This window comes from Notechis scutatus, chromosome 6 (assembly GCF_049901735.1).
Source record: "Notechis scutatus isolate UNSWTSFEM ecotype Mainland chromosome 6, rNotScu1.2, whole genome shotgun sequence".
In the NCBI taxonomy this organism is placed as follows: Eukaryota; Metazoa; Chordata; class Lepidosauria; order Squamata; family Elapidae; genus Notechis; species Notechis scutatus.
Window position 1 is genome coordinate 77,032,836 of NC_142014.1, and position 24,268 is coordinate 77,057,103.

Genomic DNA, 24,268 nt, shown 5'->3' on the forward strand with positions numbered 1-24,268 from the left:
TTCCTTCCTTCCTTCCTTCCTTCCTTCCTTCCTTCCTTCCTTCCTTCCTTTCCTCCCTCCTTCCCTCCCTAACTCTTTCTCCCTTCCTTCCTTAGCACTTAAATACTTGTACTTAAAGTCCCATATAAAGATAGTCCTCAATGTACAACCACAATTGAGCCCAAAATTTATGTTATTAAGTAAGACATTTGTTAATTTTGCCCCATTCTTTGACCTTTCTTGCCTCTGTTGCTAAGTTAATTACTGCAATTGATAAGTTAGTACCCGGTTGTTAAGGGACGCGGTGGCTCAGTGGCTAAGACGCTGAGCTTGTCGATCAGAAAGGTCAGCAGTTTGGCGGTTCGAATCCCTAGCACCACGTAACGGAGTGAGCTCCTGTTCCTCGTCCCAGTTTCTGCTAACTTAGCAGTTCGAAAGCACGTTAAAAAATGCAAGTAGAAAAATAGGGACCACGTCGGTGGGAAGGTCACAGCGTTCTGTGCACCTTTGGCGTTTAGTCATGCCGGCCACATGACCACGGAGAGTCTTCGGACAGCGCTGGCTCTTCGGCTTTGTAACGGAGATGATCACCGCCCCCTAGAGGCAGGAATGACTAGCACGTGTGTGTGAGGGGAACCTTTACCTTTACCTAACTCTTACAGGACAGGTAGTTACACGACTACCTGTACCACACACGTGTACCACACAGGTGTGGTAAAGAGCCAGCCGCAACATTTCTGCTACCAGGAAAGCTTAGTTAATCTTCACTTTAGATGTTTGGGACTGCTGCAAAGGTCATAACTGTGAAAAACGGTCATGAGTTCTCTGTACAGTGATGCTGTAATTTCGAACGGTCCCTAAACCGAATGGCTGTAAGTGAAGGACTTCCTGTAGCTATGAGGAGGGAGCAATATCTTGACCGCAGATGCAAGAAAAGCTGTGAGAATTCAGCCACCGGCAATCAAATCTCTTTAATGGAATCATTTTGTTTTGGGATTATCCCTCCTTGTAGAGGCCCGGCTGGGAGACCTCCAAAAAAAGGGGTTTGGGACTCTGTGGGGATGGTATGCCAGCCTCTCCGGAAGCTGCCAAATCGGGCACAATGTCTTCCAGCCACCCCAGCGTTTTCTCCTTTGGAGGGACTTATTTTTAAAGCCGTGGGAAAGTTGCTTTCTGAAAAAGAAAAAACATTTCAACGAGACAAGCAATTCAGGTTCCCCAAAGAAGGAGATGAAAGAGGGGGGGGCAAAAGGGAATTCTTCAAAAGGAGAAAAAAAGGAGAGAGAGAGAGGTGGGGAGGAGGGAGGGAGGGAGAGAGAGAGAGGGAGGGAGCCTTCAAGGATTTCCATGGCCTTTTACTGGCATGTTATTAATCCAATGCATTTTCCCCCCTCCTCCCTTTTCCTCCTTGCCTAAAATAATAACTGAGTTGGAAGGGACCTTGGAGGTCTTCTAGTCCAACCCTCTGCTCAAGCAGGAGACTCTATATACCAGGGATCCCCAACCTTTCGACGCCACGGCCCGGTTCCGGCATCAGCTGGCGCGCATGCCCGGCATCGGCGTCAACTGGGTGCCGCCATCTTTTTATGACGAAAAGGCGCTTCCGGTGACGTCATCGAAGCGCTGTTTCGTCAAAAAGATAGCGGCGCCAGCGCTTTCCAGTGAGCTTTTTCGGGCAGAAATGGCTTTCTACCGGAAAAGCTCACCGAAAGCGGCGCCGCCATCTTTATGACGAACAGCGCTCCGGTGAGCTTTGTACCCGGAAAAGCTCACCAGAAGCGCTTTTACAAAAGATGGCGGCGCCAGCAACCAGCGGCCCGGTAAGGCTTGTTCCGCTGCCTCGGTACCGGTCCGCGGACCGGCGGTTGGGGACCCCTGCTATATACCACTGGGGACAGATGGTTGTCCAATTTCTTCCTACAAAACCTCCAGTGTTGGAACACTCACAACTTCTCGAGGGAAGTTTGCTCCACGAATTGTTCCCGCTGTCAGTTTATGCCTCCTGAGTTCTAGGTTGCTTCTCTCCTTGATTAGTTTCCATCCATTGCCTCTTGTCCTGCCTTGGAGGTGCTTGGGAGAATAGATTGGCTCCCTCTTCTTAAGGTTGGTTCAGCATCAGAGCCAGTTCCAGTTCCACCTTAGGCCTGAAAGCTGGCTGGGTGACTTTGGGTCAATCACTAGGCGATGGTGAGTTCTAGTTCCACCTTAGGCATGAAAGCTGGCTGGGTGACTTTGGGTCAATCACTAGGCGATGGTGAGTTCTAGTTCCACCTTAGGCCTGAAAGCTGGCTGGGTGACTTTGGGTTAATCACTAGGCGATGGTGAGTTCTAGTTCCACCTTAGGCATGAAAGCTGGCTGGGTGACTTTGGGTTAATCACTAGGCGATGGTGAGTTCTAGTTCCACCTTAGGCCTGAAAGCTGGCTGGGTGACTTTGGGTTAATCACTAGGCGATGGTGAGTTCTAGTTCCACCTTAGGCATGAAAGCTGGCTGGGTGACTTTGGGTTAATCACTAGGCGATGGTGAGTTCTAGTTCCACTTTATGCATGAAAGCTGGCTGGGTGACTTTGGGTCAATCACTAGGTGATGGTGAGTTCTAGTTCCACTTTATGCATGAAAGCTGGCTGGGTGACTTTGGGTCAATCACTAGGTGATGGTGAGTTCTAGTTCCACTTTATGCATGAAAGCTGGCTGGGTGACTTTGGGTCAATCACTAGGTGATGGTGAGTTCTAGTTCCACCTTAGGCATGAAAGCTGGCTGGGTGACTTTGGGTCAATCACTAGGTGATGGTGAGTTCTAGTTCCACCTTAGGCATGAAAGCTGGCTGGGTGACTTTGGGTCAATCACTAGGCGATGGTGAGTTCTAGTTCCACTTTATGCATGAAAGCTGGCTGGGTGACTTTGGGTCAATCACTAGGTGATGGTGAGTTCTAGTTCCACCTTAGGCATGAAAGCTGGCTGGGTGACTTTGGGTCAATCACTAGGCGATGGTGAGTTCTAGTTCCACTTTATGCATGAAAGCTGGCTGGGTGACTTTGGGTCAATCACTAGGTGATGGTGAGTTCTAGTTCCACTTTATGCATGAAAGCCGGCTGGATGACTTTGGATCAATTGCCAGGTGGTAGTGAGTTCAGGTTCCACCTTAGGCCTGAAAACTGACTGGGTAATATTGCGCAAATCACTACGGTAGGAAATGGTGAGTTCTAGTCCTGCCTTAGGCCTGAAAGCTGGCTGGGTGACTCAGGGTCAATCACCAGGAGACTGTGAGTTCTAGACTTGCCTTAGCCATAAAAACCAATTGGGCTAGTCATTTTCTCTCAGCCCAACCAACTTCCCAAAAATTTTGTGGCGAAAATAGAAGAGGAAGGAGAATTACATGTTTTCTACTCCTCGAGTTACTTATAAAGGAATAAAGGAGGGATAAAAATAGAACAAATAAATACATCTTTATTTCTTTTCTAGCTTTCCATGGATCTGCGATCATTGGAAAGACAAAGGCATGGTGGGGCCTTATCTTGCATGCCAAATCCTTGGCAAATGGAGACAAAATGATAAGATTTATTTACCTTCTGACTGATTGTCTATTGCTTAACTTTTCATGCAATTAATACTAATCTATTGTGTCTTCATTGGCATTGATAAAAAATTCAAAATGTGAATCTTTATTTTCTAGCCAGTAACCAACTAAAGCGATGGGTAAAACCTCACTCTTTAAATTTATTTATTTATTTATTTATTTATTTGATTTGCCAATTGTTTACAAGATAATAAGTATAGTGTATACATAGTTGTGAATACATGAAATGGGTACATATAAGAAAAATAAAGAATAAGAGAAACAATAGGACAGGACGGTAGGCTGGCACATTGGTGATGCTACTATGACCTCACCCCTCCTAAGAGGTCTGGAAGGGGTGATGTCTGCATAACCGCACCAACGTGCCTACCGTCCCTGTCCTATTGTTTCTCTTATTCTTTATTTTTCTTATATGTACCCATTTCATGTATTCACAACTATGTATACACTTATACTTATTATCTTGTAAACAATTGGCAAATCAAATAAATAAATAAATAAATAAATAAATTTAAAGAGTGGAGGTTTTACCCCATCGCTTTAGTTGGTTACTGGCTAGAAAAATAAAGATTCACATTTTGAATTTCCTGGCAATATACAGATGTCAAAAACACAGCAGCCTTGGAAGATTGCCTCTAATTAAAGAGTTCTGATAAGGTAAACTAAATTTCTATGTCCAAAAATTGACCCAAAACACCACATAACTCACTGAAGCAAAGTGTAGTCTCTTACCACATGGTTGTGTGAACCCAGCTATTGTTTACCACGATTAGTGAGTTTGTTGGTTGTCCCAATGACAGCAGTGTTCAAGCACCAGGCTCAAATCACCCTATTTTGGAAAGACTGAATTATCTAGAAAAAGCTTTAATCCTGGGAAAGGTGGAAGGAAAGAGAAAAAAATGATGATCAGCACCAGAAAACAGAATATAATAACAGAAAATACACACACACACATACACACACATGTATTCTGTTACTATATTGTGTCTATCTATCTGTCTGTCTGTCTGACTGTCTGTCTGTATATCTGTTCTTATTTCTCTCTCTGTCTTCTACCTATATTCCATCTATATATTCTGTCTATATATGTCTATCATCTACCACTTTTTTCTCTCATCTATCTATCTATCTATCTATCTATCTATCTATCTATCTATCTATCTATCTATCTATCTATCTATCTATCTCTGTCTTTCTCTTTGTATTCTATTGCCATATTCCATCTATATATTCTGTCTATATATCTATATCTAGGTGTTATGTCTCACCTGTATCCACAGGTGAGCAATCAAAAACAAACCCCAACAAAGATAACGGCTGTGGTTTCTCCAGTCCTCAGCAGTAGCTCTGAAATCTGTTTGGCAATCCCGAAGTGCCTATAAATCACAATGCCTCAGATAATCTTCACAGTACTTTCGCTCTAACAAGACACTTTGCTTCTGGCAAATTTCTCAAGCCAATCCGTTTCCTTTTATCCCCTAAGGGGGCGTGTTAGTCTCATCAATTAATCATCGGCTCGACGCCTCCTTCCCAATTGAGATTGACGTCTCAATCTCCGTCTATTTCTCACATCAAGCCAGGATCCCTCAAAGCCCTCCTCCTCTCCTGAAACCTCTCGCCCATTTTCCTGATTATCTGCCACCGGCTGCTGCATAATCAGAGAGGGAGACTCGGGGGAGGTAGAAGACTCTGACAGCTCTAATAAATTAGGTTCATCTCTCATAGCCAAGTCCACTTCCTCATCCTGGCTACCCTCAAAATCACTCAGCAATGCAGGGTCAAATTTCACTGCCAGATCCTCTTCACTCGAGCTCACATCTGCCAACGGAACAGATTCAAATCCCGGAGTCACAACACTATCCCTCACCGCAGGGCCCTTCCCCTGAGTCTGACGATCCGGATGTGGTTTCGACGGGAAGCGTTCATGGAACCTCTGAATAATGTCTGGGGCATGAACTGTGGAAGCATCCGTCCATGAAAAAACTTCCGAGCCATCTGCTCTCCTCCCGACGAGGTACTGGAAGCGTCCCTTTAGCCAGCGAGAATCAGTAATGCTGACCAACGTGTCATCAACATCAGCCTCCTCACTGGGTGTTGATGGAGAAACCACACCAGCGGGAGAACGAAGAGCACACTCTGGGGAATCAGGAACCAGGAGGGAACGATGGAAGACAGGATGAATGCGCATGGAGCGTGGTAGGGTAAGTCGATACGCCACGGGATTGATGACCGCCTCAATAGGGAATGGATCGATGAAACGGTGGTCCAAATTCTTAATTGGGCGATCGACCCAAAGGTGTCTTGTGGATAACCACACCTTGTCACCCACAGCTAGCAGAGGCGTCGCCCGACGAGAACGATCCACAAACCGTTTGTAGTCTTCCTTCACCCGTTCTAATTGTTGTGCCACTAATCGGTGAACCGACTGCAATTCCTCGAGAAACTCTTGTGTTTCTGGAACCGGGGAGTCCAACATTGTCAACGGAAAGAATCGTGGATGATAGCCCACATTCGCATAAAACAGCGTTACGCGAGTGGAGGTATGCTGAGAGTTATTAAAGGCAAATTCTGCCAAAGGGAGGTATTTCGCCAAATCGTTCTGTCGATGGTTGACAAAACATCTCAAATACTGAGTGAGAATGCCAATAACTTTCTCAGTCCCGCCATCAGTTTCCGGATGGTGCGCTGATGCCAAACACACCTGTACTTGTAATGCCGTCATTAAACGTTTCCAGAACTGAGCAGTAAACTGGACAAGGCGATCCGAAATCACTCTGTCCAGCAGACCATGTAGTCGAAAGACATGCTGTAAGAATAACTGGGCCGTAGTGCGGGCTGATGGTAGTTTCCGACAAGGGATAAAATGAGCCATCTTAGTAAGCATGTCGACCACCACGAGCACCGTCGTGTAACCCGACGAGGAGGGCAAGTGCGTTAGAAAGTCCATGGAGATTGCTCCCCATGGTCTGCCCGGAGTTGGCAGTGGTTGAAGGAGTCCAGGAGGCGCACCTGATGCTGCTTTCGCTTGTCGACATTGTACACAAGAAGCTTGTCGACATTGTACACAAGAAGCGAACTCGAGGCCACCAAAAAGTCCGGGTGACCAAGTGCAGAGTTTTGTAAAAACCAAAATGACCAGCAGCGGGGTTGTCATGACATTGCGTCATGATGAGGGCTCTAAGCGTCCTGGTGGGTACATACAATAAACCCCGATGTCTTAACAAGCCCTCCTCCAAAGTCCATGGGGAATCAGGTCCAACTTCCCCCCTTCTTTGTTGCGACCAGGCGTCTAATCGCTGCGCTTCCCGTATTCGAGCCCTCAAGTCCACCGGATCCTGAATCACGGCCAAAGATTCTGGTGGCAACACCGTTCGTGGAGGAAGAGGATCCTCAGAACCAATATATTCGGGTTTTCTAGACAATGCGTCTGCTCTCCGATTCTGTCCACTGGGAACATAGGTGACGGAAAAATTGAACCTTGCGAAAAACAACGACCACCGGATCTGGCGTTGGTTCAACTTCTTGGCAGTAGACAAATGTTCCAGGTTACGGTGATCCGTTCGAACCTCCACCTTGTGCCAAGCCCCCTCTAGGTGATGTTGCCAGGTCTCAAATGCAGCCTTGATAGCCAGTAACTCTTTTTCCCAGATAGTGTAATTGCGCTCAGAAGTTGTGAGCTTCCTTGAATAATATGTGCATGGGAAAAGAGGTGCGCCATCCTTCGAAGCTTGCAAGAACACCGCTCCAATAGCTACATTAGAGGCATCTATCTTGACCACAAATGGACGATCAGGATGCCTCAATATCGGTTCAGCCACAAAGGCTTTCTTTAAAGTTTCAAAAGCCTGTTCCTGCAGGGGCCCCCACTGAAACGGGATCTTCTTGCGAAGGAGCTGAGTGATGGGATCCATTAGTTTGGCAAAGTCCGGGATGAAGGTCCTATAGTAATTTGCGAACCCCAGGAGACGTTGCACGTCCTTTACTCGACAAGGGGGTTCCCAATTACACAAGGCCTCCACTTTCCTCGGGTCCATGGCAATGCCCTCGGGAGAGATGATATGCCCCAAAAACTCTATAGAAGTCTGGAAAAAGAGACACTTCTCCAGTTTCGCATAGAGTTTATGCTCCCGAAGACGTTGAAGTACCTGACGGACTTGACGAAGGTGGCTATCCCTGGACCGAGAGTAGATAAAAATGTCGTCCAGGTACACCACCATGAACCGATCCAGCATGTCCCGAAAAATGTCATTCATTAAGTGCTGGAAAACCGCAGGAGTGTTGGTCAACCCAAACGGCATTACGGTGTATTCAAAATGTCCGTATCGGGTGCCAAATGCCGTCTTCCACTCATCCCCCTTGCGCATCCGCACCAGGTTGTAGGCCCCTCGAAGATCGAGCTTGGTGAAAACAGTAGCCTCCCGCAACCACTCCATCAACTCCGGAATGAGCGGCAAAGGGTAACTATTCCTCACCGTGATGGCGTTCAACCGGCGGTAGTCACAACACAAATGAAGCTCTCCCGTCTTCTTTTTACAAACAGAATGGGAGCTGAAAGGGGAGACGACGATGGTCGAATAAATCCACGAGCCAAGTTCTTATCCAGAAACTCTTGAAGCGCAGCCAATTCGGGCTCAGACATGGAATATAATCAACCCTTGGGCAGTGGGGCATCAGGTAAGAGGTCCACAGGACAATCGTAGGCTCGATGAGGTGGTAACTGATCCGCCTCCTTCTCGCTGAAAACGTCGGAGAAGTCCGAAAGCTTCGGTGGTATGGAAACAGCGGGGGCGGCGATGTCCTGGCCAGCGCAGATATGTCTCAAATGATCCACGCACTGAAGACTTGGGAACGAAATGGCATTCTGCGCCCAAGCCACCAAAGGATCGTGCAATCGTAGCCAGGACACGCCGAGAACCAAAGGGAGATGAAGGTCCGAGGTGATATAGAAACTTATCGCCTCCTCGTGATCCCCAATAACCATACGCAACGGCTGGGTGGCGAAACAAATGGGCCCAGACCGAAGCTCCCACCCATCCACGGTTTCCACCTTGATGGGTGGATCCACAGTAACCAATGGTACCTCAAAGTGCGTTGCAAAGGCCCGGTCCATAAAACTAGTAGTAGCCCCTGAGTCCACCAACACAACTGCAGGAATCCCCTCCTTCCGGGACTGTAAGAAAATTTGCGTGTCCAGGGGTAAATGCCGAGGAGGGCCAGGGTTCACCTCAGCAACTTGGGAGGGGGTGTAAAACGTGCCTGACCTAGGGTTTCCCCGAGGTCGGGCCTACCCCATTTCCCGACGGGCCAGGAGTAGATTCAGGAACTGGTTTTCGTGTCCCTTTTCGTTTGCAGGAATTGGCAAAATGTCCCGGTCCCCCACAATAAAGGCACAAGCCTTCCTGAAACCTTCGCGCACGTTCTTGCGCCGACAACCGAGGGCGGAGTGCACCCAACTCCATCGGCTCCTCAGTCCTGGCCGTAGTTTTATAAACTTCCAACAGCATGGTTTGTGAACGTGAATGAGAAGGTGGTTCCACAACTGGCCGTCTGCTCCTGCGCTGTTGTAAACGGGCTTCAATACGCAAGCACTGAACCACTAGTGCATCCAAGGTTAAAGCCCTCTCAGCATGCACTAACTCGTCTTTGATGTTATCTGCCAAGCCCTCCTGAAAAGCATCCATGTGGGCTGACTCATTCCAAGTAGAGTCCATGCAGAGCAGACGAAACTCTGCAATATATTCTTGCAGAGGACATTTCCCCTGACAAATGTCCCGCAGACGTCTAGCCACTGTTTGAGTTTTAATTGGGTTTTCAAACATTACCCGCAATTGCTGCTGAAAACCCTGAAAATCATTCAACAAAGGGCTATCTTGTGTCAGCAAAGGAGTAGCCCATTTGGCAGCCTGCCCAGATAAGAGGCTAATAATAAACCCCACCTTAGCCGGTCATTTGGAAAGTCTTCAGGCCTCAAGGTAATAAATAATTGGCACTGTCCCATAAATGCCGGAAACATATCAGTCTGTCCCGAGAATTTATCCGGCATAGATACTGGGCTTTTCCTAAAGGGAGGGGCTGAATGAGCAGCAGGGGTTTGTAAATGTGAAACATGGTTTACCAACTGTGTTACCTGGTTTTGGAGGGCCTGGTTATTTTGTAGCAGTTGGTCTATTTGTTGCTGTTGCTGCTCCACCAAATGCTGTAATTGAGTTTGGTCCATCTTGGTATGAAGATGGTTTGTCAGGCCAGAAGCAAAAATGTTATGTCTCACCTGTATCCACAGGTGAGCAATCAAAAACAAACCCCAACAAAGATAACGGCTGCAGTTTCTCCAGTCCTCAGCAGTAGCTCTGAAATCTGTTTGGCAATCCCGAAGTGCCTATAAATCACAATGCCTCAGATAATCTTCACAGTACTTTCACTCTAACAAGACACTTTGCTTCTGGCAAATTTCTCAAGCCAATCCGTTTCCTTTTATCCCCTAAGGGGGCGTGTTAGTCTCATCAATTAATCATCGGCTCAACGCCTCCTTCCCAATTGAGATTGACGTCTCAATCTCCGTCTATTTCTCACATCAAGCCAGGATCCCTCAAAGCCCTCCTCCTCTCCTGAAACCTCTCGCCCATTTTCCTGATTATCTGCCACCGGCTGCTGCATAATCAGAGAGGGAGACTCGGGGGAGGTAGAAGACTCTGACAGCTCTAATAAATTAGGTTCGTCTCTCATAGCCAAGTCCACTTCCTCATCCTGGCTACCCTCAAAATCACTCAGCAATGCAGGGTCAAATTTCACTGCCAGATCCTCTTCACTCGAGCTCACATCTGCCAACGGAACAGATTCAAATCCCGGAGTCACAACATCTAGGTATCTATCTATCATCCATCTCTCTTTCTCCCCCCATCCATCCATCCATCCATCCATCCATCTCTATCTATCTATCTATCTATCTATCTATCTATCTATCTATCTATCTACCTACCTACCTACCATGTATCTCTTTGTATTCTGTTACCATATTCTGTCTGTCTGTCTGTCTGTCTGTCTGTCTGTCTGTCTGTCTGTCTGTCTGTCTGTCTATCTATCTATCTATCTATCTATCTATCTATCTATCTATCTATCTATCTATCTATCTACACACACACACACACACACACACACACACCCCAAGATGGATGGACTTGGTTACAGAAAGAGCCTGAAGGGCTACGTTGAGGTAGATCATTGAGAAGAAAATTTTTGTCATGAGTACTCAGAAAGTAAAACTGCCTATGCGCCCTCTCTCCCCCTCCCATTCTCTATGTCCCCCTTTGCCTGTTGTGAGGTTTGATAACCCTAAACTGGACTCAGCCAATATGTGTTAAAAGGAGCCTGGCGAGTTCTTTGTTCGATGGACCGTGCAATGACAGCTGAACCACAATCCACAGTGCCATTCCATTATCATATTACAGATAAATGGTATCTCTAATTATCTCAACGAAGAGATGATCTACTTTGTCCTTGATTATCAGCATGCAGCAATCGACTGCAAGCTCCAATCAACTTTAATGAGGCTGCTGATCTTTCCTTGTTTTAAGCTTAACTTTTTTCCCCCATTACTGTTGTCTTGCTTACAACATCCTGTCTCTCCACGGACTGTGGAATACAATCTGAGTTGGTCACTAGAACTAAATGTTTATTCTTCCAATCGTTTGGACTCGTGATGGATCGCAATTAATCAATTAATTCATTGTTTTGCAGAAGAATCCATCTGCTGAGTCATGCTTAATTTGTTGTTGTGAAGGACATCCAGTTCCTTTTCACATTTATACTTCGCTTCCTCTACTTGTGCTTTTCATGTTTTCTATCCAGATTTCAGCACTTTGTAATATACTGATTAATACCAATTTATAATGCCTTGGTAGGACCATACTTGGAATACTGCATCCAGTTTTGGTTGCCACGATGTAAAAAAGAAAAAGAAAAAGAAATGTTGAGACTCTGGAAAGAGTGCAGAGAAGACCAACAAAGAGGATTAGGGGGCTGGAGGCTAAAACATATAAAGAACAGTTGCTGAAATTTGGTATATTTTGTTTAATGAGAAGAAGGACTAGGGATGACATGATAGCAGGATTCCAATATCTCAGGGGCTGCCCCAAAGAAAACGGGGTCAATTTATTCTCCAAATCCCCTAAAGGCAGGACAAGAAGCAATGGGTGGAAACTGACCAAAGAGAGAAGCAACCTAGAACTAAGGAGAAATTTCTTGACAGTTAGAACAATTAATCAATGGAACAACTTGCCTCCAGAAGTTGTGGGCTATTCTATTCCTATTCTATTCCATTTTCTATTCTATTCTATTCTATTCTATTCTATTCTATTCTATTCTATTCTATTCTATTCTATTCTATTCTATTCTATTCCATTCCATTTTCTATTCTATTCTATTCTATTCTATTCTATTCTATTCTATTCTATTCTATTCTATTCTATTCTATTCTATTCTATTCTATTCTCTATTCTATTCTATGCTCTATTCTATTCTATTCTATTCTATTCTACTCTATTCCATTTTCTATTCTATTCTATTCTATTCTATTCTACTCTACTCTACTCTACTCTACTCTACTCTACTCTACCCTACTCTACCCTACTCTATTCTATTCTAAATCTCTTCTCCAAAGCAGGCAGGATAAGAAGCAATGGATGGAAACTCATTAAGGAGAGAAGCAACTTAGAACTAAGGAGGAATTTCCTGACAGTGGGAACAATTAACCAGTGGAACAACTTGCTTCCAGAAGTTGTGGATCAGAGGTGGCATTCAGCAGGTTCTGACCAGTTCTGAAGAACCGGTAATGGAAATTTTGAGTAGTTCGAAGAACCTGCAAATACCACCTCTGACTGGAGATTTTATAGTGTCCTTCCCCTGCCGCGCCCACCAAGCCCACAGAACCGGTAGTCAAAATATTTGAATCCCACCACTGTTGTGGATGCTCCAACACTGGAAGTTTTTAAGAAGAGATTGGACAACCTTTTGTCTGGAAGATTATAGGGTTTCCTGCCTGAGCAGGGGGTTGGACTAGAAGACCTCCAAGGTCCCTTCCAACTCTGTTATTCTGCTATCCTGTTACTTTCCAGTTTAGCTCAAAGTGCCACTGAATTTCCTGGTGGTTGCTTTTCTGCTTCATCCAAAATTAACTTCCCAGTATAAAATTCTGGGTATTTAAGCTACGGCACCTTCCTTTTAAAAATGGGATTTTAGAAGAACGCGCTGCCTTGCAGTGATAATACGTAACTGGGTTTTCATAAATGAGGAAGATTCGGGAAAAAAAGGGATCTCCAAAAGTCATTGCTGCAGATGCTTTACGAAGGTATGCTGACTGCCTCTAAGGAAAGTTTTTCTAAAGAAAGAATTCAAAATAGTTATGATGTAATATTTCACGCAAACAAACCAAGAGGCCTCTTGGGTATCTGTGTAGAAGAAGAAAAACAACAGCAAGGAAAGTTCGAAAGCTCTTCCCTCGAGAGTTAAGATGTCTCACCGGCCCAAGGCGTTGGCTGCTTTGTGCCTGCATATTCAAACGCGAGCAATCATGTCACTAGTCCTTATTCAAACAGGGCCACAGAATTTCGTTTGTGGGACAGTCTCTTCCTGATCTTGGAGGGGCTGGTGGGGGGGTTGTCCAAGGTTGAATTCTAACTTGAAGAGGTGTGGACTTCAACTCCCAGAATTCCCCAGCCAGCACAATGTCTCTCATCCTCAACAGTTAATTGTAAGATGCATAGATTTCAACTCTCTGAACGTTTTGGGGGAAATGGTTGGACTAGAAAACTTCCAAGGTCTTCTCCAACTCTGCTATTCTGTTCTGTTCTAGTTCTTGTTGTAGTTCTTGTTCCTGGTTCTGGTCCTGGTCCTGGTCCTGTTCTGTCCTGTCCTATCCTATCCCTATTCCATTCCATTTCTATTCCTGTTCCATTCCATTCCCGTTCCTGTTCTGTTCTGTTCTGTTCTGTTCTGTTCTATTCTGTTCTAGTTCTTGTTCCTGTTCCCTTTTTTGTTCCAGGTTCTGTCCTATCCTATCCTGTCCCTATTCCTTTCCATTCCTGTTCTATTCCATTCTGTTCCTGTTCCTGTTCCTATTCTGTCCTGTCCTGTCCTGCTCTATCCTATTCCTATTTCTACTCCTACTCCTATTCCTTTCCATTCCATTCTATTCCACTTTCAGCCAGATGCCCTTTTAGCAGTTTTATCACACTGCTGGCTCACATGCAGCTCAATTTCACCTGTCCATCTTTTCAGCAGGTAACAAAGACTTCCCAAGTACAGTATCCTGCGGTCTCTTCTCATTTGACACTGGTTTCATGGCGTGGCTGTTACTCCTCTCCACAAAACAGACTCACAGGTGGCTTTTTTTTAATTCGGACTACAATTCCACACAATCCCTAATCACTGGCTGTGGCTGATAGGGCATGGGGTTCTTAAGCGTCTGATCCATCGTGCAGAAAAACAAGATCTGGCTTTCTGGAGTTGTGAGGTTATAGGAACAAATCAACCTGCCCGAGACCGGTCATTTCCTTAAATTAATAATCTTTGCAGGTCACAGTAAGCGTCTCTTACCTTTTGAGTAAATAAAAACTCCCTCGAGTTTACTTCTGATACACAAATGACTCCACCTCGTTTTCTCATAACAGTGGTTACTGTTCTTCCAGGATGGTATATTTTTTTCCCCAACTTCCTAGTTTATCTGACAGCTCCTGGGGGGTCTCCAAGTGGTCTCCCACCTACGTATTCCAGGTAATCCTCAACTTATAATAGTTCATTTAGCAACCAAAGTTGCAAGAGACTGAAAAAATGACTTAGGAGCAGGGGTGGAATTCCCAAAATCCCAACAACTGGCTCTCTTGCCTGGTTGCCGGGTGGGCGTGGCCATGGTGGGTGTGGCCTACTGGAACTTCCAGGGGAGCCATTTTTCACCTTCCCCAGAGTCGGAACGCTTCCCTCAGGACTCTGGGAGGGCGAAAACGGTCTCCCCTGGACTCCGGAAGCTGGAAAACAGGCCCATTTCTGGACTTCCAGAACTTCTGGGAAGGCCATTTTTCACCCTCCCAGAGCCTCTGTGCAAACCCTGCATTGACCTGCATCCCAAACGGGACACATAGAGACCCCTGGGAGTGGAGGGGTGGGCTGGACCAGCCGGTCAATTCAACTTCCGGTTCAGTAAACGAGATGTAAATTTAAAATCCGGTTTGCCCAAACTGGCCCAAACCAGCTGAATCCCACCCGTGCTTAGGAGCGATCCTTAGACTTACAGCCACTGCAGCATCTTCATAGGTATGTGACTGAAATTCAGGCACTGGGCAACCAGGGTGGATTTACAACAGGTACGGTGATCTAGGATCAAAAGGATCACTATTGATCCCGGCCTTGGTGGCGCAGTACTGCAGGCTGCTTCTGCTGAATGCCGTCTGCCTGCAAGTTGGCAGTTCAAATGTCATGCCTCTGTTGGAATCTGATTCCGAGGGAGAGGTGGAACAGCTGACAGGGACTGGGAGTGTGGCTTTGGTGGCTGTGGAGGAAACTGGGAAAGAGCACAGTCCGGCTGGGCATTCAGAGGAAGACCCAGGCCCACCCCCTCTTCATCCTAGGGCATGCAGGGAGGAATGGATAAGGGAGCAACGTGGGTTGCGTGGTTTACAGGGGAGGAAAGGGCCCTGATCCCCTTCATTGGCTGCAGCTGGGAAAACTGTTTAAAAAACTACACACAGCAAAGTTGCTGGAAGCAAAGCGTGAATTATTTTGATTTGTCAAGTCTTATCTGGGTTCTGGCATGTGGTTCGTTATCTTTTGAAATCTGCAATTCCTTATCCTGCCCTGTCTCATTAATTGCTGCAGTATGGTTTGTGTTGGTTTTTATTTATAATTTATATGTACTTTGGGTTTGGACCGAATTTCTTCCGTTTAAAAACTATTCTTGGGAGAGTTTTTTCTCCAGCTGATGATAACTGGACATTGGGGAACAAGTTGGAGGTATTAAAGGGACTTTACCTATTTTTGTGACTTAGTTGCTTTTGTGCCATGTCCCAGGTCATCACAGCAAATCTCACCAGGCTTAAGGTTGACTCAGACTTCCGTCCTTCCGAGGTGGGTAAAATGAAAACCCAGATTGTTGGGGGCAAGAGGCTGCCTCTGTAAAACTGTTTAGAGGGGGCTGTGAAGCACTGTAAAAGTGGCATAAAAGTCTAAGTGCTATTGTGGTTGCTGCAGGTCTAACATTGTATGTTGTAGATGAATTTTTTTAAAATATTATTTCTGGAATTGCCGGGCCTTTTGGTTTGCTTGGCTGGAAAATTCCAGTCGTAAAGCATCCTTGCTTTGAAAACCCAGCTTTAATCAGCAAAGGTTTATAAAGAACAAAGATACTCCTATTTTGGAAGATTATTGAAAATACCTTTGAAGGGCTCTTTGTCCTGCCAAAGAAACCAGCCCTTGAGATGAAAGATGGTAACCGAGCCGTAAGCAAACAGTTCGGATCTCGGCTTGCTCTTAAAAATGGGACAGAGCGACTGTTCCTATTGTCAGCCCTGAAACTGATCCTGCAAGTTTTTCTGATAATTGAGAAATAGGCTCTGGAAGTAAAATTGGGACACCCACACCCACACTCATGAGTGCCCAAGTGTGTATCGAAACACAGCAAGGTGGCAACCATAACCACCTCCTCTCCTTTACAGTACAGATCGTTGTTGACTTAAAACAGATTTAACAGACTAACACAGTTGGAAGGGACCTTGTAGGTCATCTAGTCCAACCCACCGCCCAAGCAGGAGACCCTACACCATTTCAGACAGGTGGCAGTCCAGTCTCTTCTTGAAAGATTCCAGGGATGAAGCTCCCACAACTTCTGAAGGCAAAACTGTTCCATGGGTTGATTGCTCTCCCTGTCAGAAAATTTATCCTTATTACCAGCTTGAATCTCTCCTTGTTCAGTTTCCATCTATTATTCCTTGTCTGGCCTTCAGGTGCTTTGGAAAATAGTTTGACCCCTTCATCCTCCCTGTGGCAGTTTTTAAAAAGATGTTGGATAACAATTTGTCTGAAGTGATGTAGAGTTTCCTGCCTAGGCAGGGGGTTGGACTAGAAGACCTCCAAGGTCCCTTCCAATGCTGTCATTTTATTCTATTCAACATCTTTTTTATAGTGTGGTGACCAAAACTGGATCCAGTACTTTAGGTGTAGTCTTACTAAGGCTTTATAGATTGATATTATTAGTTCCTCTCTTGGTTAGGATTGCATTGGCTTTTTTTGGGCTGCCGCTGGCTCATATTTAAGTTCATTTCAGTGATTGCTCGAAGTTACATCAGCATTGAAAAAAGGGACTTATGACCATTTTTCACACTTACGACCGCTGCGGCATCCATATGGTGACGTGATCAAAATTCAGACACTTGGCAACTGATGTATTTATGACCCTTGCTGTATCCCAGGGTCACACGATCCCCTTTTGCGACCGTCTGACCAGCAAAGTCAACAAAAAAGCCGGACTCACTTCACAGCCGTGTTCCTCACTTAAAAACTGCACTGATTCACTTAACAATGGTGGCAGGGAAGACGGAAAAATGGGGCAAAATTCACCTAAACAACCGTCTTGCTCAGCCACGGAAGTTCTGGGTTCGATTGTGGTCATAAACTGAGGACTTATCTACACCAAATCCGGTTCTGCTTGGAAACCCCTTCTGCATTTTGTGCTTTCTACAGGCAGCACCACAACTAACAAACATTCATTTACTGCAGGCCACTTCTGCTGACTGCCAGCTGCCTGCAATTTGGCAGTTCGAATCCCACCAGGCTCAAGGTTGACTCAGCCTTCCATCCTTCCGAGGTGGGTAAAATGAGGACCCAGATTGTTGCGGGCAAGAGGCTGACTCTGTAAACCGCTTAGAGAGGGCTGTAAAGCAGTATGGAAGTCTAAGTGCTATTGCTATTACCTGTAGATAGAAATCTGGATTTTGTGCGTGAGATGGAAATGAAATTTTGACTTTGGGTTTTGCCGATTGGATAGGTTGATTATAGAGATGATTAGTGGATATCAAGTACGTAAAAGTACAACGTCGAGGCTGTAATGTTACTGTCTTATTCTACAGGACTAAAAAGAATTGGAAGTCAATGCTTTTTCCCTCTTTACCCTACACTTAGAATAGAATAACAGGGGGACCTTGGAGGTCTTCTAGTCCAACCCCCTGCTTAGCAGGAAACCCTATACCAATTCAAAGGGTTATCCAACATCGTTTTTTAAATTTCCAGTGTTGGAGCATTCACAGCTTTTGGAGGCAAGTTGCTTCACTGATTAATTGTTCTAACCATCAAGAAACTTCTCTTTAGTTCTAAGTTGCTTCTCTCCTTGATGAGTTTCCATCCGTTGCTTCTTGTCCTGCCCTCATGTACTTTGGAGAATAGCTTGACTCCCTCTTCTTTGGGGCAGCCCCTCTAATATTGGAGCACTGCTATCATGTCTCCCTTAGTCCTTCTTTTCATTAAACTAGCCATATCCGATTCCTGCAACTGTTCTTCGTATGTTTTAGCCTCCAGTCCCCTAATGCACTCTTTCTAGAGTCTCAACATCTTTTTTACATCGTGGCGACCACAATTAGATGCAATATTCCAAGTGTGGCCTTACCAAGGCCTTATAAAGCGGGATTATGAACACTTCACGGGATCTTGATTCTATCCTTCTGTTTAGGCAGCCTAGAACTGTGTTGGCGTTTTTAGCAGCTGCTGCTTCTTTCTTGTCCCTTTTTCACCTGTTAGGGATAACATTGGTTACCTAACTTAGTTTGGGTAAAATAATATATATAGACTATGATTGTGTGTATCACTTTAAACTGTAAACCAAGTTTTTGGGTGCGGTTGTAAAATCACCATAAGAGGGAGCAAGAGAGCTCACTGTTTGCCCTGGCTTATACTGGATTGCTGACAAATGATGGATTGATGGTGATAACTGCGTGTTTGCTGAGAGAAGAAAAGGGGTTTGATTTTTCTTCATATCTCTGACTGCAAAAGAGATATATCACTGGACTGATTGATTGTAAGTTTAACGAACTCTTTTTCGACACTGGACTTTGCAAACTGAATAACCCCTGGACTGACTGAACTTAGTGTATGACATATGGACTATTTGACTATGCTATAACTCTTGCTGGAATAAAAACTATTTAACTTGCACAGTGTATCTGTCTTACTGAGTGTAAGCTACTACAACGTTTTGTCTCACATATCTGCCTGTCTGCTAGACTGCCGTTGCACGTTCTGCTAGGGTGTATATCCCTAACATCACCCCCTCATTTTCCCACTATTTTTTGCTTTCGTTTGCATTTTACACCTTGATAAACGTAATTAAATTGATGATAATGATGTTACTCATTCAGTTGTATCCGACTCTTGGCTATTCAGGTCTCTGATCTAGCCTTACTTCTTTGAGCTGCTCTATGCTTTGGCTGGAGTCAGATTTGATGGTGTTCGGGCGTTGTGTTCTTTGACAGCCTGGTTTCCTTTCACCGCTAACTCTTCCAAGCAAAATTGTTTTCTCCAGTGAATTTCCCTGCATGAATAACAAACTTGGAAGGGACCCCAAAGGTGTCTTTTCTTAAAAAAGCACATTTGGGACCACCATGACCCGAATGACTGAAAATCTCCAAAGCTGTCAGGATTCTGGCAGTTACTCCAATTGAGTCTTGAATCAAACTCTATAAAGACCATAGAAATATTTTATGAGTTGACATTTGGAAGGGAATTTGGAGGTCTTCTAGCCCAACCTCCTGCACTAGCAAAAGGTATATATACATCCATCGTCCACTATCCTCAACAGAAATCTGAGGAACAAAAAACTCTCAATTCCGATGGTTCTAGTTAAAGGTGGCATTTTAATTGGTCCATCAATTGCAAAATATATACAAATTTCCCAAAAAAGGGCAGACCTGTTTTATAAGCTGCACTGCTCTTCACCTTCAGGGATGAGGAGAAAGGAGTAGATTAAAAATCATCCCCTACAGACATACAAAACTTAAATTTTCAATACAAAATTTATGAGCGGAAAAGTGGGGGGAGAATCCATGGTTCTGTGAGATTAAATAAATAAATAGCCTCTTGCTCTTAAAAATGGTTAAAAAAAATCTAACTTCAAGTATCAGAGGGGGGAAAAAAGCCCAACCCGAGGAAAATCCATTGCCACGATTTTAAATGGCATTTAAATGGGATTTCTGTGCCATGCCCTCTTCTCATTCTCCACATATTGCAGCCACAAACCTCCTACACAATCCCACAACATGGTAATTATCATACTGCAGCCACAAACCTCCTACACAATCCCACAACATGGTAATTAACAGCCTTTCAAGCTTTCTCCCTTCTTTTCAAACAGGAAAAATCCATTTTGTTCCGAGATTTATGTCTTCCAGAGAGGTGGGAAACGCCCTTTTATCATTCCCCATTTCCTTATTTCCATCTCTTTCAAGTGGACAGCAATTGTAAGAAAACAGTTGGCCTGTTGCAAAACACAATTTGGGAGGGAGGGGCCTTTTTTGGGGGGGGGGGGAACGATAGGAAAGGTTAGTTTGTTTGCAACCATTTGCTCAATTTTTGTCGTTGCAGAATTTCAAAAGGAAATATTTGCAGCAGAATTTCAAAAGGAAATATTTGCGAGTGGGAAGTGGAGGCCATTCACACTTAGGTAAGGGTTTTGTTTTTAAAAGAAAAAAAAAAGATCAATCTTGCGTGCTCAGGCACATCTGAGGCCCTGAAAACATTCAAAATTAAAAAAAAAAACCTCCTTAAAAACAGAACAAAATTAAAAGAAGTTAATCTTCACAAGCAGAAAAAGCTTTTTCATTTACACCACCTGGGGTAAGGGAACGATGGCCTGACTTGTGGACTTCAACTCCCAGAATTCCTGCATGGCTGGCTCAGGAATTCTGGGAGTTGAAGTCCACGAGTCATAAAGGGGCCATCTACATGGAGTCTTACCACACACGTATAAACCATCTCGGAATAGCAAGTCAACACTTAGGCCTTGGGTCAAACAATCCTTTATTTAGAAAATAAAATCAACTTTTTCGCCCATGCAACTGTCCGCCTTGGAACCTTGTCTTGCCCACCAATTGTCCAATTCCGACCTCATCCTGGAGTTTTTTTTTTCCAGGGACCCTGTGACAGAACATTTTAGTCTTAAAAGTGGGCTTGCGTTCGAAACCAGACCAGTATTTCTTGCATCAGTCACACATCATCCTGTCAGCGTCAACACCACCTTCCAAAGCTCGAGAAGATGCGGGTCACGTCCAAAAATTCGCTCGAAGGACATCAAGTTACCAAAGACCTAAATTACGTTCAGGTACTTTAAATTATGCTGGTATTTTTTTCTATTTTTAAGTGTTCACTTTATTTGAGCCTGATTGAAAACTGCGAATTGAGTGGCCCCTGGGAAAACAGGAGAACGGCTGAGAAATTCTGGTCATAAAAGGAAAGGAAGCTTGTTATTCCTATGTCCTTCAAAACTAGCAAAAACAATCATTTAAAATAATACTCTACTACTACTAAGAATAATTACTTCAACATGTTAAAAAAAAGGGATGGGGGGGTGTCCCTGGAGGCCCATAATAACTCGATCCACCTGAATGAAACTAACCTTAACTTTGTTCCTAACATGCTATTCTAATGTGTTGGGGGTACACCAGCTGTTCTTCACTGTGCAGTTTTTATTGGCAACACATTTTAGGACAAAACTGTAGCCCTGGAATCTTTTCCCTCTCTCCTCGGTATGAAAAAGTTGCCAAGACAGATTTAATGCTGGACACACGGCGGAGCCTCAAACAGGAGGGTCAGAAACCGTTGCCAGTGGCTAAAAAAAACAAGTGTGGAAAGCTGGAAAAAAAAAAAACCACAGCCTTGCCCGCAGTAAATTTGCAGATTTCCACGAAGGACTTGGTTGCTGGAGGCTCATTCTTCGGTCGATAGGAACATACCCTGTTTGCACCGCGAGATGCTTGTAACATAAAGATGCTTCTTACGACTTCATTGGTCTCCAAACAGACCTTCCCACAAGCCACACACATCCCAAAGCAGGGTTAGGACACAGTCTTTGCGGAGACGCGGATGTTTGGAGATGGAAGTTTTTATGCGCCCCTAAAAAAAGAGGAGAGGCTCTCGCTGACAAAAGTGCGGTTTGTGCGGTTTAGCTTGTGGAACTAAGACAAACTTTGCCTCTCCTCTCTCTCTTCCCTGCCAGGTCTGGGATCAACTGATCGACTCTGTCTTGGACCAGTTCTGCAAGGACAGCTACAATTCAGGGGAGGATCCTTTCTCTCACAGGGAACATCTAAGGTGGAAATGAACAGATGGAACGGACTCATGAATGTTAACACTTTTCATCTCCCCTTTGCCTCCGTCTTAGCCACAAGCCCACCTAGGCTGTCCCTAACCCTTTATCTTTTGAGATGCTGGAATCAGCAGTGATCTTCTACAAGGCAAGCTGGTTGCTTAAAAAACAACAACAGAGTAATAACCACCAAGACACGTAGGACGTATGGTGCGTACAGGAACACTTTGGTGCTTGCTGGAGTCTACCAAATTGTAGATGGGAAAAAAAAACAAAAACCAGCTTTAAAGTTAGGTTCAGATCCACAGTTTATATGCTGATGAAATGAGTCTCTTTCTTTTCCTTTATTTTTTTTTTCTCCATCTCTCTCTCTCTCTCTTTCTTTCTTTCTTTCTTTCTCTCTCTCTGGTGTTTTCTCCTTCTGCCACTCCATTTTCTCAAGTCCAAGAAGGGAAGATAAACCAGCGATGGAGATCATCAACAAAGCAACTGGAGTCCAACGGAGATGTTGTGGAGCAGGCTGCAAAGTTTCGGGGATGAATGATACCACGGCGCTTGGCTTCCACCTGTGGTTCCCGGTGTACCACCGAAAGAGATTCAAGGTTGTGTGTGTGGAGGGTTCAGGTTCTGCGGGCAAAGGAGGAAAAAGAGAAGATGACCAACATGAGCTGGTAGCTTTGGGTTTGGAGAAAGGGGAGGAGAAGCAGCAGAACTAGAATGACATGCAGAAGACACAAGCACCGTCACGCTAAGAAAAATTATCTAGAGAGGAGACAAACGGGAGGTGAAACCAAGCCAGGAGAAAAAGGTTGTTAGGATGTGCATGCAGGGTTCCTGTTGTCTGTACCAGAGTTTTCCATGTCTCTTCGACCGAATTCTACCAAACAGTCAAACCATTTCTGATCTGCAGACAATTGATTGTGTTTCTAAACTTCTTGCCTACTAACATAAAACTGATGTTGTGACCTAGCTTGGTAATGAAATGTCTGCAAGAAAGCCAGCAGGCTTAAGAGAGCACCAAGGACCCCACAGTTCAGCCCTTAGAGGAGGGGAGGAGAGGGGAGGAAGAAGAGGGGAGGGAAGGAGAGAGAGGAGGGGAAGGGAGGAGAGGAGTGATGGAGAAAGCAAGGGAAACAGGTAGGGGAGGTAAGGGAAGGAGAGAGAGAGAGAGAGAAGGAGGGAAAGGAGGGAAGGGGAAGGAGAAGGGAAGGGTGGAGAGAGGAGGGGAGGAGAGGAGAGGGAAGGAGAGAGAAAGGAAAGAAGGAGCGAAAGGAGGGAAGGGGAGAAGAGAGGGAAAGGGGGAAGGAGAAGGGGAGGGTGGAGAGAGGAGGGGAGGAGAGGAAAGGGAAGGAGAGATGAAGGAAAGAAGGAGCGAAAGGAGGGAAGGGGAGAAGAGAGGGGAAGGGGGAAGGAGAAGGGGAGGGTGGAGAGAGGAGGGGAGGAGAGGGAAGGAGAGAGAAAGGAAAGAAGGAGCGAAAGGAGGGAAGGGGAGAAGAGAGGGAAGGGGGAAGGAGAAGGGAAGGGTGGAGAGAGGAGGAGAGGAGAGGGAAGGAAGAAAGGAAAGAAGGAGCGAAAGGAGGGAAGGGGAGAAGAGAGGGAAGGGGGAAGGAGAAGGGGAGGGTGGAGAGAGGAGGGGAGGAGAGGGAAGGAGAGAGAAAGGAGTGAAAGAAGGGAAGAGAGGGGAAGAGGGGAGGAGAAGGGGAAGGAAAAGGGGAGGGGTGGAGAGAGGAGGGGAGGAGAGGAGGTCAGGGAGAGGAGAAGGGAGGGAAGGAGAGAAACCCAAAATGTTTGCAACACCTCTTACTCCAACACAAGGAAGTAAGGCTACTCCAAATGCCACACAGCACAGCAAACTCCCTTTGGGGAAAAAAATGAGTGAAGCTGAAATATCTACATCCGTATTTCAGTACAAGAAGAACCAAGACAAGGAGGTGATGAAAAAGATGGCCATCTGTCATGGGTGTGAGAGAAAGGTTTGCCCCAGCATTTGCTCAAAGTAGGGATGTGGATGCCAGCATCCCAACATTAAATTTGGCTTCCATATCCATCTTTTAAGCCAGGTCTTCTCTGTTGCCCTTTTGTGCCCTCGCTTTGCTCTAACCCAGGAAAAGACGCTGGCAGAATTAATTCCTAAGAAAATTCAGTTTCTTAACTTCCCTTGCTGCATTACAGGAATACAGGTAGTCTTCGACTTGTGACAATTGAGCCGAACATTTCTGTTACTAAGCAAGACAGTTAGGTGAGTTAATTTCCCATGATGGCGCAGTGGTTAGAATGCAGTATATTGCAAGGAAACTGCCCACTGCCAAGAGTTTGATCCTGACCGGCTCAAGGTTTCCGCCCTTCCGACAGCTGTGTGAAAAAGTCCTGCATGCTT

At 45.2% G+C, this 24,268-nt stretch overlaps 1 protein-coding gene across 4 annotated transcripts in view; it reads right to left on the reverse strand.

Annotated features, from left to right (window-relative positions):
* Positions 1–20,589: 20,589 nt before the first annotated feature.
* PFKFB3 (6-phosphofructo-2-kinase/fructose-2,6-biphosphatase 3) overlaps positions 20,590–24,268 on the reverse strand; it is an 83,133-nt gene continuing 79,454 nt past the window's right edge. For all 4 annotated transcript variants that reach the window (XM_087968892.1, XM_087968891.1, XM_026683963.2 and 1 more), the window contains one exon: positions 20,590–22,518. In XM_087968892.1, the coding sequence (XP_087825018.1) occupies positions 22,489–22,518 (30 nt within the window). In that variant the 3' untranslated portion in view covers positions 20,590–22,488. The remainder of the gene's footprint in view (positions 22,519–24,268) is intronic.